The sequence below is a fragment of the Rhinoraja longicauda genome, chromosome 3, assembly GCF_053455715.1.
Source record: "Rhinoraja longicauda isolate Sanriku21f chromosome 3, sRhiLon1.1, whole genome shotgun sequence".
In the NCBI taxonomy this organism is placed as follows: domain Eukaryota; kingdom Metazoa; phylum Chordata; class Chondrichthyes; order Rajiformes; family Arhynchobatidae; genus Rhinoraja; species Rhinoraja longicauda.
Window position 1 is genome coordinate 41,388,310 of NC_135955.1, and position 15,702 is coordinate 41,404,011.

General features: G+C 41.1%; 1 protein-coding gene across 1 annotated transcript in view; it reads right to left on the reverse strand.

The window, feature by feature from the left end:
* The window catches only part of tmod1 (tropomodulin 1), a 70,798-nt gene that overhangs the window by 13,510 nt on the left and 41,586 nt on the right, over positions 1 to 15,702 (reverse strand). Inside the window, exons 4-9 of the mRNA XM_078396940.1 lie at positions 14,869 to 14,988; positions 10,501 to 10,590; positions 9,804 to 9,934; positions 6,482 to 6,589; positions 792 to 935; positions 373 to 517 (exon numbers count right to left, since the gene is read on the reverse strand). Coding sequence (XP_078253066.1) covers positions 373 to 517; positions 792 to 935; positions 6,482 to 6,589; positions 9,804 to 9,934; positions 10,501 to 10,590; positions 14,869 to 14,988 — 738 coding nt within the window. The remainder of the gene's footprint in view (positions 1 to 372; positions 518 to 791; positions 936 to 6,481; positions 6,590 to 9,803; positions 9,935 to 10,500; positions 10,591 to 14,868; positions 14,989 to 15,702) is intronic.

The window sequence follows — 15,702 nt, forward strand, 5'->3', positions numbered from 1 at the left end:
ACATAGCAAACATATATTAACTATAATTGGGGCTTATTTGTTTAAAAAAACAATCTTCACTTTCCATTCAGTAAGAATTAGAACAGGTAATATTAATCAGCAATTTACAATGAGTTCCAATGTAGCAAAATACATTTGAATTTCTCACAATGAAATAAGAAAAATGGTGTTCAGTAACAGTTTCTGTATATTTAAATTAAATATTACATCAATTCCAATACTTCAATTTAGAAATGTCAAAATATAAAGAATCTTTATAATGAGTCTGAATACTAAAACAAATTAGTAACCGAAAAAATTAAAATGAAAATTAAACATGATATCTTCTAAACTCAAGTAACAATATGTTTGCAACAAAGGAAGATTTCTTACCAAGATCATTGTTGCTCATCACTGCATTAGATGCTCGAAGTCTTGGGCCTTGCTGAGTGAAATGATAGCCAAATTTCAAAAGGACTGGATTTGTTTCCAGCATATTCGCAATTTCCATTTCCACTTTATTACCCAGCTGCTGGCACTATGAATAGAGAAAGGAGATACAACACATAAACTGCATTTATATGACAATCCTAACACAGGAAAATTTCCCAAAGTAACTTTAAAGTTGCATAGTAAACAAGCATTGACAGATATCATAATCTTGTACAGGCTATAATGCCAATCTTACCAAAAGCTAAATATAACCAACCATTTCATTTGGAAAGGATCCCCACGTCTGTATATTTTCAAATCATAAGAAATTTACAATTGAAATTAAAACAGTTTTGAAACCAAAACAGACCATGACTGACCTGATTGTCAATTTTAAGTTCAACCAATGAGTTATTGTGCTGGAGGGCTTTCACCAGGGCCAGGATTCCATTACCAGTGATAAAATTCGACTCCACATTCAAACTCTTCAATGTTTTGTTAACTTTCAGCATTTCTGCAAAAGACTTGAGAGAGTAGAGTATATATAAAGATATCAAACATCATAGATGATATTGTTGAAAATCATACACTGAACAAATTCTGCTGTTCACATCCATGACAAGAACTGCTTGCAAGTGCCTGCAAGATCAAACTGTTGCACAGAACGTTAATTCTGGATTTTAATACATCTGTTAGACTGCCAATCCTGTGGAATTCCAGGTTCCAAGATACATTGTTTTCCTGTAATTTTTATATGACATTTTTATTCCTGTCATAGCATTTAACTATTTTTACCTTGGAAAGTAGCCACGAGCCTGTAATATTACTTATGTCATCCAATTACATACCAGGGATATGAGTTGGGCAGGAATTCCATGACATTTTGGTTGAAAATGTTTTTAACCAATATAGTCAGTGGAGGAAATCTGAAATGTGTCCCAGTTAGAGATGAATTCTGGATAATTTCCTTTAACACTTCACTTCTTGTCTTCCACATTTAGTAATGTGTTTTGTGACAAACCTACAACCCTTTCAGTGTCAGTCTCTTTTACCATTTGCACGTATTCATTTTCCTCAACTCGTACTTTAATTTTCTTTCTCATCCGCCTAATCTTCCTTAATATTATCTTCAGAATTCTTTGCCAATTTATATATATCCCTCTGACTTGTATTCAGTTAGTTTTCCTGGGATTGGGCAGAACCAATGCCAATCAGTTCTGAAGGTACATGCTTGTACATGCTGAAGGCTCTGTTGTTTCCACAGTTTTGTACAATGGGAGGGAAGGTAGATAGATAGCAACGGCAGAGGACTCAACAGCAGGTCCGCAGCTCATGAGTAAAAGACAGACTTGTTTCATTTTGAGCAGTTCTGGAAATAATGGCTAGTTGGTAAAGGAAATGGAAAGAGATCAGGGGGCAAAGGGTGACAAGCAAACAGGAAATGAAGACATCCAAACTAGGGTTTAAATTCTAAATGAGTCCAAAAACTTAAAAATACCCAGATTACTGCTTATCTCCACTTCTGAAATGTGGTTTATGTGAATACTGTTGGACGTATGTGAATGCAAATGAGAATGCATCAGGGTTGAAGGTGGAAAGGGGATCTATCCCCTCTACACTTTCATTGCTGAGAAAGAAGAAATGGATCCAGAGTTTAAATAACAATGTTTTAAAAAAAATTAATGCTGAGGAAATTAAACATTCAGAAAAGCAGAACAAAACCTTTCCACTAGCAGCATTTAAAATGTCAAACACACACAGAACACAATATTTATAATATACAGTATTACAATCTGCCACATTATCATAGAAGGAGAGCTAAACACAAGTGCAATCTTTGATGTTAAAGGCCTAAGTTTATTGCACCAAGCTCATTGAATTTTATTGAGTCCCCATTCCAAAGTCTCACATTCCATTTTGATATTTTAATTTCAAGTTACTTTAGTTAAGTAGCAACCTTAGTGCAATCTCGAAGTATCCTTGGTCCTTACATTTCATCCCATCAGCATCCACATCCTGCACATCATTCTTCAACATTTCTATCAGCTATCCCACCATCAGTCACATCTTCCCCTCCCCAAACCTTTCTGATTTCTGCAGGGACCATTCTCTCTGTGATCCTGGTTCATTTATCCCTCCCCATCCATCTCTCTCCCTCCTCCTACCACATCTGTCATTGCACCTCTTCTCCCCTCACCATCCAGTGACCCAAACAACCATTCCAGATGAGGCAGAGATTCACTTGCACCTCCAACCTTGCCCATTGCAGCAAGTGCAAGTGCTCTCAACCTGGCCTTCCCTACATTGGTGAGTCTGCCATGATACTCTGTCTGTCATGGCCATTTGGATGCTCTTGATTGTAAACCATTTTATCTCCTCTTCCTATTCCCACACTGACCTCAGCCTACTCTATTGCCAGAGCGAGGAGCAATGCAAAGTAGAGGAACAGTTCACCTGGGTAGAAGGCAGACTTTAGGCAGAAGGTAGAAGGAGGCTGAACTTTCTAATTTCAGGTAATCCTCTCCCACTCTGTCCCTTTCATTCCCCTTCTCATCTATCCAGGTGGTCTCACACACACATCCTTCTTTTCAACCTCCCTTTGCTAGCATCCTATCACCCAGTTTGTTTCCCCTCCCTCACCCTTTCCATTGCCCATCACCCATACTTTCCTCCCACTGGGCCCCCTTCCCCTCACTGTCCCATTTGCCAACTCCACCTTACTTTTTTGGTTCCACGGTTCATCTTCCTTTCTTATCACATTCCATCCTCTGCAGCTATTTGTTGTCTTCATCTATCACCTCCCAGCCTCTGTCGCCCCACTCTTCCCTCCCCCATCTGACTCAATTTGCCAATCACCCCTTTCTCACTTGGATCTGCCTGGCGATTGCTCGCTCTTGCTCCATCCCTCTCCTCACCTCTTTATGCTGGCTCTACCCCCTCTACACTTTCAATCCAAACGATGAGCACTGACCCGAGATGTCAACTGCCAACCCCCTCCACAGATGCTGCTTGGCCCAATGAGTTCCCCCACCAGGTTACCCCCTCCACAGATGCTGCTTGGCCCAATGAGTTCCCCCACCAGGTTACCCCCTCCACAGATGCTGCTTGGCCCAATGAGTTCCCCCACCAGGTTACCCCCTCCACAGATGCTGCTTGGCCCAATGAGTTCCCCCACCAGGTTACCCCCTCCACAGATGCTGCCTGGCCCAATGAATTCCCCCACCAGGTTGCTTCTTCCTCAAAATGTTGACACTACTGGCTGCTCATATCTGGCAACCAACCTAAAATGTTGATCTTTTCCTTTATCAACCAACATTAATATCTCCTGTTGATATTTCAGCAGCCATTATAAATCTGACAACGTCATTTTATAATGGAGAAAGATGGTTTGATAGATAAAGGTACAGAACATAAATAATTAACTTTAACTTCCATGTATTTTAAATACATTTAACTTTGTTGGCAAATTTCTAATATGTATTAGATGCATTGTCCTACCTTTTTCTCATCCCATCAATTTATCCCTCTATAATTTAACCCTCCTTCCACCCCCCCCCTCACCTAGCTGACCCTACACCGATTTGCCCCCCGCCACATGGACCATTTACAATGGATACACAATTCACAACTTTTCTATCCCTGAACAATTCGCAACTCTTTATCCTCTCAAACTCACACCTGTCTTATCATCCCTGGCCTTTGTCCAACAATCTGCCTATCTAATAACCCCCTCGCCTGTGTTCACCTATTACCGGCCCTGCTCTGTCCTATCCCTTCTCTATCCAAGCTCTCTTTCCCACCCACCAACAATCAGTCTGAAGAAGGGTCCCGACCCAAAACATTGCCTATGCATGTTCTCCAGAGATACTGCCTGATCCATTGAGTTACTCCAGCATTTTGAGTCTACCTTTGGTACAAACCAGTTTGCAGTTCCTTGTTATTACAATTCATCCCTCATTCCTCATATAATCTCCTCCTTAAAGCGATTGTACTATTGACTTCACTACCACTGCCAATTTCCAGAATATAAGCACTCGCTTTGCAAAGAATTCTTGAATTCCTCATTAGATTTATCATACTTTGGATTAATTGGAAACAAACATGTTCACAATATCTTCACTGTCGAATCCTTTGTCTGTTTGTTTGGGCTTTCAGGATCATTACATTTTCAGAGCAGTAGTTTCCTCTTGCAAATTAATTTTCTTCCTTCCCCATTACTTTCATTTTTCAATCTGCTTCGCTACTTGTAATGATTTTTGAATTTGGATCCTATGATCCTGTGTTCTGGCCTTATTTGGGCTCTAATTTCCAAGCAATACATCATTATGACTCCTGGGAAATTTGTTTTACCTTACATTGCATTTATTTTAATTCTATACTTTCTAAATCTTGATTCCCCAACCTGGGGAAAATGACTGGGCATTCATTCTCTCCCTTCCATTCATGATTTTATAACCTTTATAATATCATCCTCAGATTCTGAGCTCCAAGGAATGAAGTCCTAGCCTGCCCAGCCAGTCTCTCCCTAAAGCTCAGGCCTTTGAGTCCTGACAACATCCTCGTAAATCCTCTCTGCACCCTTCACAGCATAATGTCATGTTTCCTAAAGCAGGATGACCAAAATTCAAAACAGTACACCAAATGCATTCCCACCAGCGTCTTATACAACTGTAACATAACGTCCTAACTTCTATACTCAATACGCTGACTGAGGAAGTCAAGCATGCCTAAAGACTTCTTTACCAACCTATCGACCTGTGATAGCACTTTCCAGGAACTATGTACTTGTACTCCCCCATCTCTCTGCTCTACAACACTCCCCAGATCCCTACCATTCACAGTGAAGGTCCTGCCCTGGTTTGACTTTCCAAAATACAACAGCTCACACTTATCTGAATTAAACTCCTTTGACCATTCCTCGGCCCAAGTACCTAGCTATTCAAAATCTCACTGTATTTCCCGATAACTATCTTCACTGGACTATGATACACTCTATTTTAGTGTAATCTGCAAACGTTCTGACACATCCTGGACCCTAACACCAGGGAGGCAACACACCATTCAAAGGTCCCATTTGCTGCCACAGAATCTTCTGTCTGTCCCCAAACTAACAAATCTCCTATCACTTTAACCTTGTCTGACTTTGCTGTAGCTCAGAGCCACGCCTGTTGCCATAGACCTGACTGCTGCCATCCTCTCAACTGTCATCCTCACCAAAAGTATGAATGGATGAATACTTTATTTTACTTTATTGTCCCATGTGACAAGTCACAGTGAAATTCTTTGTTTTGCACACCCAAGGTATGCAAAGAGTCACCACATAAAGAGTGCCAACAAAGTTACAAAGTATCACATGCCGGGTCCTCCTTTGTTCTTTCCTCCCCTCCTGCCCTTCCCCTCACGGTAGTTCCACCATGCCGGGTCCTCCTTTGTTCTTTCCTCCCCCCCCTCCCCTTCCCCTCACGGTAGTTCCACCATGCCGGGTCCTCCTTTGTTCCTGGCGGCCCGTCTTCCGGCTTCCACATGGCCTGTCCTTGACCACCAGCGCCCTCAACAACCGCCGACCTTGACGATTGCCGACCCAACCTCCATGACGACCGCCACTCCTGATGTCGCCGCGGTGCCAAGTCAGGGACGGGCCAGGGGACTCCGTCGACCCAGGGTCCGGCCGTGGGCTTCTTCATGGCCTCCTGGGAGGTGTCTGCCACCGCAGCCTTCTGGCGTGGGGGGACCGCCGTGAGGGGAGGGGGAGAATAAAGGAGGATCTGGCATGGGGGGACTGCCGTGAGTAAGAAGAGGGAGGGGGGAGAACAAGTATACTTGTTTTGGAGGGGACTGGCCAGGATTCCTTCTATTCCCTTTCCTGGTGGTTACCCATCTAGTTTCTGCCTGTAGTTGAGGGGTGACTACCTCACTGTACACCTATCTATGACGCTCTCACTCTCCCGGACAATCTTGGGATTGTCCAGCCACAGCTTCAGGAGCCTCATTAAGAAACATTAATACCATTTTTCATACATACATTTTCAATAAGCATAATCATTGATTTTTATTAGTTATTTATACTTACAACAGCAACAGGATCATTACTCCGGGTTCCTACAATGCTGAACTTCTTTACATGTGTATTATCCTTCAGAGCTTCAGCATATGCTTTCAGTGTGGCAAGGGGAATGTTCTAGGAACAAAATACACACGCAATAAGTACAAATACAATAGAAACAAAAGTCAAACCTGCTCATTCTTTGAAGCTGATGTATTTTCAATTCTATTGTTTCAAAATATTCCCCCCATTTTTCTGGATTATGTGCACACCAAAAACCTGTCGGCTTCTTTAACCGATTTGATGTTCTTGGCATCTTAACTTATATTCAGTCTACCTATATTCTTTTGCTTTTTATTCTTTTCATGTATCTGTACACCTGTGAGATTCCAAATGGCCCCTCCCCCCCCCCCTCCCCCCACCAATCAGTGCATTGCATACACTGCGTAAGAAAATAACTGCAGATGCTGGTACAAATCGAAGGCATTTATTCACAAAATGCTGTAGTAACTCAGCAGTCAGGCAGCATCTCAGGAGAGAAGGAATGGGTGACGTTTCGGGTCAAGACCCTTCAGACTGATGTCGGGGGGGCGGGACAAAAGAAGGATATAGGTGGAGACAGGAAGATTGAGGGAGAACTGTGAAGGGGGCGGGGAAGAGAGGGACAGAGGAACTATCTAAAGTTGGAGAAGTCAATGTTTATACCGTTGGGCTGCAAGCTGCCCAGGCGAAATATGAGGTGCCGTTCCTCCAATTTCCGGTGGGCCTCACTATGGCACTGGAGGAGGCCCATGACAGAAAGGTCAGACTGGGAGTGGGAGGGGGAGTTCAGCCACCGGGAGATCAGGTTGGTTAAGGCGGACTGAGCGAAGGTGTTGAGTGAAAAGATCGCCGAACCTGCGTTTGGTTTCGCCGATGTAAAGAAGTTGACTTCTAGAGCAGCGGATGCAATAGATGAGGTTGGAGGAGGTGCAGGTGAACCTCTGTCTCACTTGGAAAGAGTGTTGGGTCCTTGGATGTTGAGGGGGGGGGGGGGGTAAAGGGACAGGTGTTGCACCTCCTGCGTTTGCAGGGGAAAGTGCCCGGGGATGGGGTGGTTTGGGTAGGAAGGGACGAGTGGACCAGGGAGTTACGGAGGGAACGGTCTGAGCATTTCAACTCCCCCTCCCACTCCCAGTCTGACCTTTCTGTCATGGGCCTCCTCCAGTGCCATAGTGGGGCCCACTGGAAATTGGAGGAACAGCACCTCATATTTCACTTGGGCAGCTTGGAGCCCAGCGGTATGAACATTGTTCCTCTGTCCCTCTCTTCCCCTCCCCCTTCCCAGTTCTCCCTCTATCTTCCCGTCTCCACCTATATCCTTTCTTTGTCCCATCCCCCTGACATCAGTCTGAAGAAGGGTCTCGACCCGAAACTTCACCCATTCCTCTCTCCTGAGATGCTGCCTGACTGCTGAGTTACTCCAGCATTTTGTGAATAATTGCATACACTGAGTCCGTGCAAGTAATTATTCAATTAAACAGTAAATGGTGCAAGGTAGGACAACTTTTGCTCATGAAGTTTATTACAGACCTGTGTACTTCTTAACTTTTTTATTCCTCTCCAAAATTCAAGTGCTTTGTCAGTAACATTCTCTCTGTTAAAGTTACACAGCATACAAATAGCCCTTCAGCCCACCAAATGTTTGCTGACTATCAAGCATCCATTTACAATAACCTTACACTAATCCCATTTTATTCTCCCCATATCTCCCCCCATTTTAATCTCCCCCATTTTAATCTCCCCACATTCCCATCAACTCCCCTCAGATTCTGCCACTAAAATATTGTCACCTACATTCTAGCGCCATAGGTGGGTGCTATTTGTATACATTGCGTATGCAAGCAAAGAATTTAATTGTGCCTAGTCGCATGTGACAATAAAGTATTCCTATTCCCACTAGGGTCAATTTACAGTGGCCAATTAACATACCTTCATGCACATCTTTAGCTTGTGGAGGAAAACTAGAGCACCTGGAGATAAATTATATAGGCACAGAGAGCACTTGAGGTCAGAACTTAGCCCAGGTTACAGGAGCTGCATGACAACAGCTCTACCAGCTGCACCACTGTGCTGCCCTGTAATACTATCTATTAAAAGATCAAATGATGTAAAATTGGACCAATCTTAACTGATTTTGTGAAATATGCAAGTTGTCACTTGAAGATTATTGACATTTAGTGGGTAATCTTGCCACACATGCTGCACTTTGAGGCAACATTTAGAAGTGTGATTGGTGCAGAATAACAGAAATTTGAACCCACGCTTAATCTGCTTTCTGGAAATTTGCTGACACCAGGAGGTTAAAGTGGGGAAGTGTTCACTAACATGAAATCAACTTATCAGCACAAAAATAATACAAATAAGGCCAATGCATTTCTTTACTTTCCGGTTCCTATACAAACACAGGTGAAACTTTATACCTGAGGAAACCTTCTCAAGGAAAGGAAAAATGGGCAACCACATCATTATGAAAGGCCTGGATAGAGTGGATTCGGAGAGGATGTTTCCACTAGTGGGAGAGTCTAGGACCAGAGGGCACATCCTCAGAATAAAAGGACTTACATTTAGAAAGATACGGTGGAATTTTTAGCCAGAGGGTGGTTAATCTGTGGAATTCATTGCCACAGTCAGCTGTGGAGGCCATGTGTTTGGATATTTTTAAAGCGGAGATTGATAGGTTCTTGTTTAGTAAGGGTGTCAAAGGTTAAAGGAGACGGCAAAAGAATGGGGTTGAGAGTGAAAGATAGATTATCCATAATTGAATGGCAGAATAGATTTGAGAGGCCAAATGGCATAATTTTGCTCCTATGAATATGTTAATGATTATTGAAAATTTGATTTGCAAGTAACTCCCAAAAAGAACTGTACTAATTGGGTATGAACACACTCTCAACAATGAATTGAAGTATTCAAATTCAATTAAATGATAAATCGATTTAGGAGTTAGGGAGTGGGTAGAAGATGCCCCTTCAATCTCCAACCCAATTTTTGAAGCTCACGCGACAATGCATTCTCGGTGTTTGTTAGATGTATAAATAGCAAATTAAATGACCAAACATATCAAGTGAAAATGGAAAAAGTTATAACAACTAACCCCCTGACCTCTTGAACAAACCTAAACTGTATATAACATTAGTTAAATTGTGTTAATTTGGCTCTCTCCCTCACACCTTAATGCATTTCATTATCTTAAGCACCTGGATTAACATTTTGCTTAATTTCTCCCATATACTCTTTCCTTTTTTCCCCATTTACCAATGATATTGATGTCAGCAACCCAGACAAGGAAGCAATTAGCGGGATTCACCTTTATATTATTGAGATTAATCTCCTCGAGCTCAGGGTCATTTCCCATAACTTGCTTTAGGGTTTCTTCAACATCTGTAGAGTTTGGCAGTTCATCAGGAACTGGCTTATACTGAGTGGGTTGTATGACACCTGCAGAAGGGAGGCAAAGTGAGTTTGATGTGAACACCGCAAAATAATCACTTGACAATGTGAATGGTGTACAATGTAAAAATATTCCCTGTGGCAGCAATCAGAACCAATGTCTTTTGGGGACTGTTAACTAGAATAGCCCAGTTCACTTACACTTCAAATAAGGTTGTAAAATAAAATCTGGAGGCATTGGTTTGAAAATAATAGTTCACAAATTATTCAAATTTTCCTTTCCGACTGTAGGCAGCTCACTTTTATAAACTGCTGTGAATGGGAGTTGGAGACACAATCCTCCTTTTATCCTAAAGGTAGGTGGCTCTTTGATGTGATTTAAAGCTCATCAACCTTAGCTGAATTGTGCATCTGGAACATTTGATTAATTAACATGCAAAAAGAGCTAAAAGTTGAATTGAGTTTCAAATTAAAATTACTGATTGAATTATCATTCTACTAAATAAAACAGACCATATTTATGTATTACCACACATTTAACAAATTGCACAGAATAGTGAAGCGTTTACAGTGCATACGTTCTTATGTTCAACAGTACTTCAGATTTTACTTACTGTTAAGGCCTTCCTTGTTAACTATGGTACTACTAGCAAGCGCTTCATAATATTGCTGGTTGCTCATCAGTGTGTGCATGCCAAGTATGGCTAAAAAAAATAAACACAGTATTCATGGAACAAGAAACCAAAGTATTTCAATTGCAGCCACTTGCACTGGATGCAGAAGCAGCAGGCACATTGGAACTACACTTTGGTTCAAAAAGCAAAAATGACTAGAGTACTGAGCTACATTCACATTAACTCCCAATGATCAATCTAAAATGCAGATCATAATGCATGAGCTAGCACTAACACTTGCAGCCAATTCATAAATGCGTTCTTTTAAAATAGTTAATTCTTAGGCAATGCATTACTGTCAAGGCCATAATTTAATCATAAAGTCACAGAGAGTCACAGAGACATCCAACACAAGAATAGACTCTTCACCCCATCGAGTCCACACCCACCTTTCAACCACCTATTTACATTGATTACAAAGCCTTTGTCTACCAAGCCTTTTTATTTGCCCCAGATTCTACAACTCACTTATCCCCGAGGGGCAAATTACAACAAAACTTCTCTGTACTCAATACCAGACCAGAAACATTACCTTTCAGAGGTCATAAAAAGTGGCAGTATGGTAGAGCAGGGCGTTGTCATTGTATGGTTGTAGGTGACAATAAAGGACAGCATGAAGGTGAGAAACAAAGAGCCTCAAAATATTTTTTTGAGGAATCCAAGAGGAAATGGAGTTGGATCATGAAGAGAGATCATAATAATGCAGAAATAAGAATGATACTTGTTTTTTTTTTAATGTACACTTTTAAAAATATTTTTTTAAAGATTGTTCACTTGCACTGCTTTGCGGCCAAAGTTCTGCCGAGTGACAAGTAATATGCAAATTCTTCTCAGCTTTAATCACAATTCCTTTGTGGTCACACTTACTAGTCAGTGAAAGAGGTGGGCTATGTCAGAATATTGTTTTTTCCTAAATTTAAAATCGGAGAACCATAAAAATCTTAAAAAGCTTAGAAACTGTGATGTACAATTTTTTTTGTTGTTTGATCCAAAGTGCATAAAACAGTTACATGAAATTCATCATGAAATGTCAACTGCAACAATTTTTGTTGCTTTAAATGAATGCATCAATAATTTACGAGTAGTTTTTTTATTAAAGTTCTTCTCTGTTCTTGAAATAAATTAATAATTATACTGATTAGTGTAAAGCCAAAATATGTATTTGCATTTCTCCAGCAATGGATTACTTCTTTATAGTGCAATTACTTTTGTTTTGCAAACAAAGCAACCAATCAAACTTAATTGTTTTACAAGATAATTTCATCTACAGACTGTAGTGTGAAACTGTGACTTGAGTCTGGCTGTTTGCGGATGTGGTCAGCCCTTAATTCGTTTCATCACGGGTCATATTTATAAATTATTTTATAAGGAAATGTGTATTTCTTTACAGGTTGAAGTCATTTGGTCTCTTAAGTCTATGATCAACACTAACATCAACTCCATCAATCTTATCTCTCACGTATTTCCCTGTAACCTATTCTTTATCACATGCCCATCAACTTCTCTATATCCTACATATGTTTGGTTTATGGGAGGTAACAGGAAGGCCCAGGGAACCTGCAATCTCCATATAGTCACCGCCAGAGGTCAGGAACAAATCCAGGTTGTGGCGTGGTGAGACTGCAGCAAAGTGTGCACCAGTGCGCAGCCCACACATGAACACATTTAGTGGCAAGTGGTAGCAGCTTAACTGACCATGTGATTCACACAGCCACACTATGATTCTCTTCCAACTCTAGATGAACACAAAGGTATCAGCGCACAAATGTAAGGAATGTGAATTCTGCCCTGTCATTCCGACCCATTAGAAGTAGAAATCATCTATTATCTTGATTGAAATTAGTGATCATATATTATCCCTTACACTTGCAGTTAGAGTTATCTTGGATCCTGAGAGGTGAATGCTATCCAAATCTCTGGATGAGAGCCTGCTTGAATGATGAGGAAATCTGCAGAATTCTTTCAGTGGCATTAGAATTGCATTGCAAGCTTTACCAGTGGCGGAGCAAGCTTTTGTGGCAACAATACACAGTCCAGGGTTTGAGCCCACTGCAGATAACTCATATAAACCTTGCAGGAGTTTTGCAACCTGTGCATGCGGTTGGTCTTTTATGGTGCTTGAGATGCAGGAGCCCATAAAATCTTACCAGCATATAGCATGAACTGGAATAAAAATAATTGTGCTCTCCAAGAAGTGTATAAATTGTGGCCAGTTAGATTGTTAATCCGCTTGCAGATTCTTGTGCTCCATCTAGCTTTTCTGCAGCGTACAAATTCTTTAAAACAATGGAAGCACCTTCAAAGTCCAGGGAGATTAAGGAACTATTTTCTAGTTTTATCAAACTATATTGATCAAATGTCCACAGCTATGGCCTGTAATAATTCATCTGATTTTACATGGGAAATTATTGACTATAATAATTTCAGTGCCCCACAAAGAGGATAGTGTGTGTGTGTGTGTGTGTGTGTGTGTGTGTGTGTGTGTTTATCTGTGTGTGTATGCGTGTGTGTGTGTGTTTATCTGTGTGTGTGTATGCGTGTGTCTGTGTTTTTTTTCCCATTCCCCACACTCCTTTGGGAAGTATGCTTAATTCGATGAGATCAGTGTTAGACTTGGCTGTAACATGTCCTCTGCTGTCAACTTGTTTATTTGTGATTATTTGTGGGAGATACTAAAGTTTGTTAAACCAAGCAGCAGGAAATCCTAGTAGAGGAAAGATGGTGAAACTAGGAAATATTAAAATCACACAGCAAAGTGCGTAGCTCACATTCCTTCATATCATTGAATAACAAATTTATGCTCCAACTCGCTCAAACTAGAAGAATTTCTTCGCTGGTAACGAGATGCTGCACTTGATAAAAATAGAGGGCCAAATTCCTGTCTGTGCTAATTTTACATTTGCGCTTACTCTACCAGTGAATTAGCAGAGAAGAACTTTACCCTAACATGCAGTTGTGTGAACATTCTCACTAGCAGATTGAAGCTTAGAAGCCAAGCAGAAGAATCTCAAGACAAGACCAGCACATGGGTCAAAGAGGCAGCAATGACACTTTTCCACAGCACACAGTGCAGTCTGCCTAGCACACACTGACTTATGAAGCACTGTCGCTTGCAGTAGCCTCTTGTTGCTCAGCTGGTACAAACTTACATTCACTCTAATGTATACAGTCTCAAAGTTGGCAGCTACCACAATCTCACATTAAACAGTAAATGTAAATAGTTTCTCTGGCTGATGATGACCTTACACTCCATGGAACACAGCAAATGAAATGAATGATGAGATGGGGTTGCGAAAGAACAGAATGAATGCTGAAAAATAAACAGTGAAGCTTAATGAACAATCCAAATGTTAACATTTATTTTTAATTAAGTTAATTGAAAATCCATTTCTAATTTGATCTACTTGATCTATTTTGAAATTGTTTCTCTGTATATTGTTTTGTTTCACCTCAAATTGCCCTTCCTCTGCTTTCACAAACTTTCTGCCCAGAATATCACAAGGTGTCCTGCCCAACCTCTACACGTGCCCACTCATCTCACAGAACCTTCATGGCCAACAGATTATAGAAAAGCACCCCTTCAACGCAACGCTCTCCAAAATCTTGTTCACTCATCAACAAAATCTGTTTTTTTTTTCAATTGTTACTGTACCTCACTATTACTATGAAGCTCAAGATCTTCAATCATCTTGGATCATCATCTGCCTACTCAAGCTGCAGTAAGTGGTGTAGCCGGACACCACATTAATCCTCACACTCGCCCACATAGTCTTCCTGCACCCACCTCACTGGTTTTACCATTTGTTTACCAGCCTCCAGTTCAATAGAGACCTACACCCTCTTTCAGTCTAGCATGATCAATGTTAATTCTGTAAACAATATTAGATCACAGTTCCAATCATAACTACGGTCCTTTGCCAGATGTGATGTAGAATTAAGCCACAATCATAACTTGTGCCCAATGCACCTGGGCCGGCTTCACCGGTGAAGGAACTAACTAGTTTGGGAAGGCTAAAAGAGGCTAATTTAGCATATTGAAATTGGGAACAATATGCTCAAATAAAAATAGGTACAGTAACGATAAAATTAAAACTTTAGAGCGGAAAATTGTTCGGTTGTTTGTGCTACATGAATGACATAACTTGAGATACGAGGTGAACTCTGCCCCCAAAATTCCATTCCATTCTCTGCAGAGAGTTCCATGCACATACGTTGCTATATCCCCACTTAGCATAGACGAATCTCTCTCTCTGCTGCAGTGAGTGGCACTCTGAAGTAAATCGTCTCTGTGAGCTGAGCTTCCCTTACCTGCAATGTCACAAAGTTCAGCATCACTAGCATTGACCAAGGCCTCCTCCAGCTCTGGCTCCAGGGTAACACTGTCAATAACAGACTGCATTGGCTTCTCTTTGGGGATCCACGCCTTCCCTACAAAAGGAGTTCATGACAGAACATGACATCAATTTAAACAACTAAAGAAAAAAAAAATCAAAGTCAGCTTTTGTTCCCTATCAAAAAGCATCTTCTGCACACCACCAGGACAAGGGTTATAGTATTCAAGTTAAACTTTATTGTTTATTGTTATATGCAGAAGTACATGAAGGTGCAGATATAATGACAAATCGTGCTCGCAGCAGCGTCACAGGACAGACTCTGGTAAACACAAAAACTATTTACACCTAAATTGCACATAACATTCTAAAAGGAGACAATGTAAGAATCAAAACATTAGTTCAAAAAGATAATTTAAAAAAATACAAGTCTATAGTAGTGCAAGAGGTGACCCATAGTGTTCGATTGTTGAGGTAGGATTAGGGTTGTGTAGGTTGGTTCAAGAACCTGATAGATGGATAAAATTAGCAGTTCCTGAACCTGGTAGTGTGGGACTTCAGGCGTCTGTATAGAGATGACAGCAGTGGGAAGAGGGCAAGGTCCAGATGGTGCGTGTCCTTGATGATGGGTGGCGTTCCTGAGGCAACGCTTCATGCAGATGCTCTCAATGGTGAGGAGGGCTGTCCCCATGATGGACTGGGCTGAGTTCACCATCTCTGCAGCCTCTTGTGTTCCTGTACATTAGAATTGTCAAACCAGGCTATGATGCAACCAGTCAGGATACTTCCTGTAAAAGGTAATTAGAATATT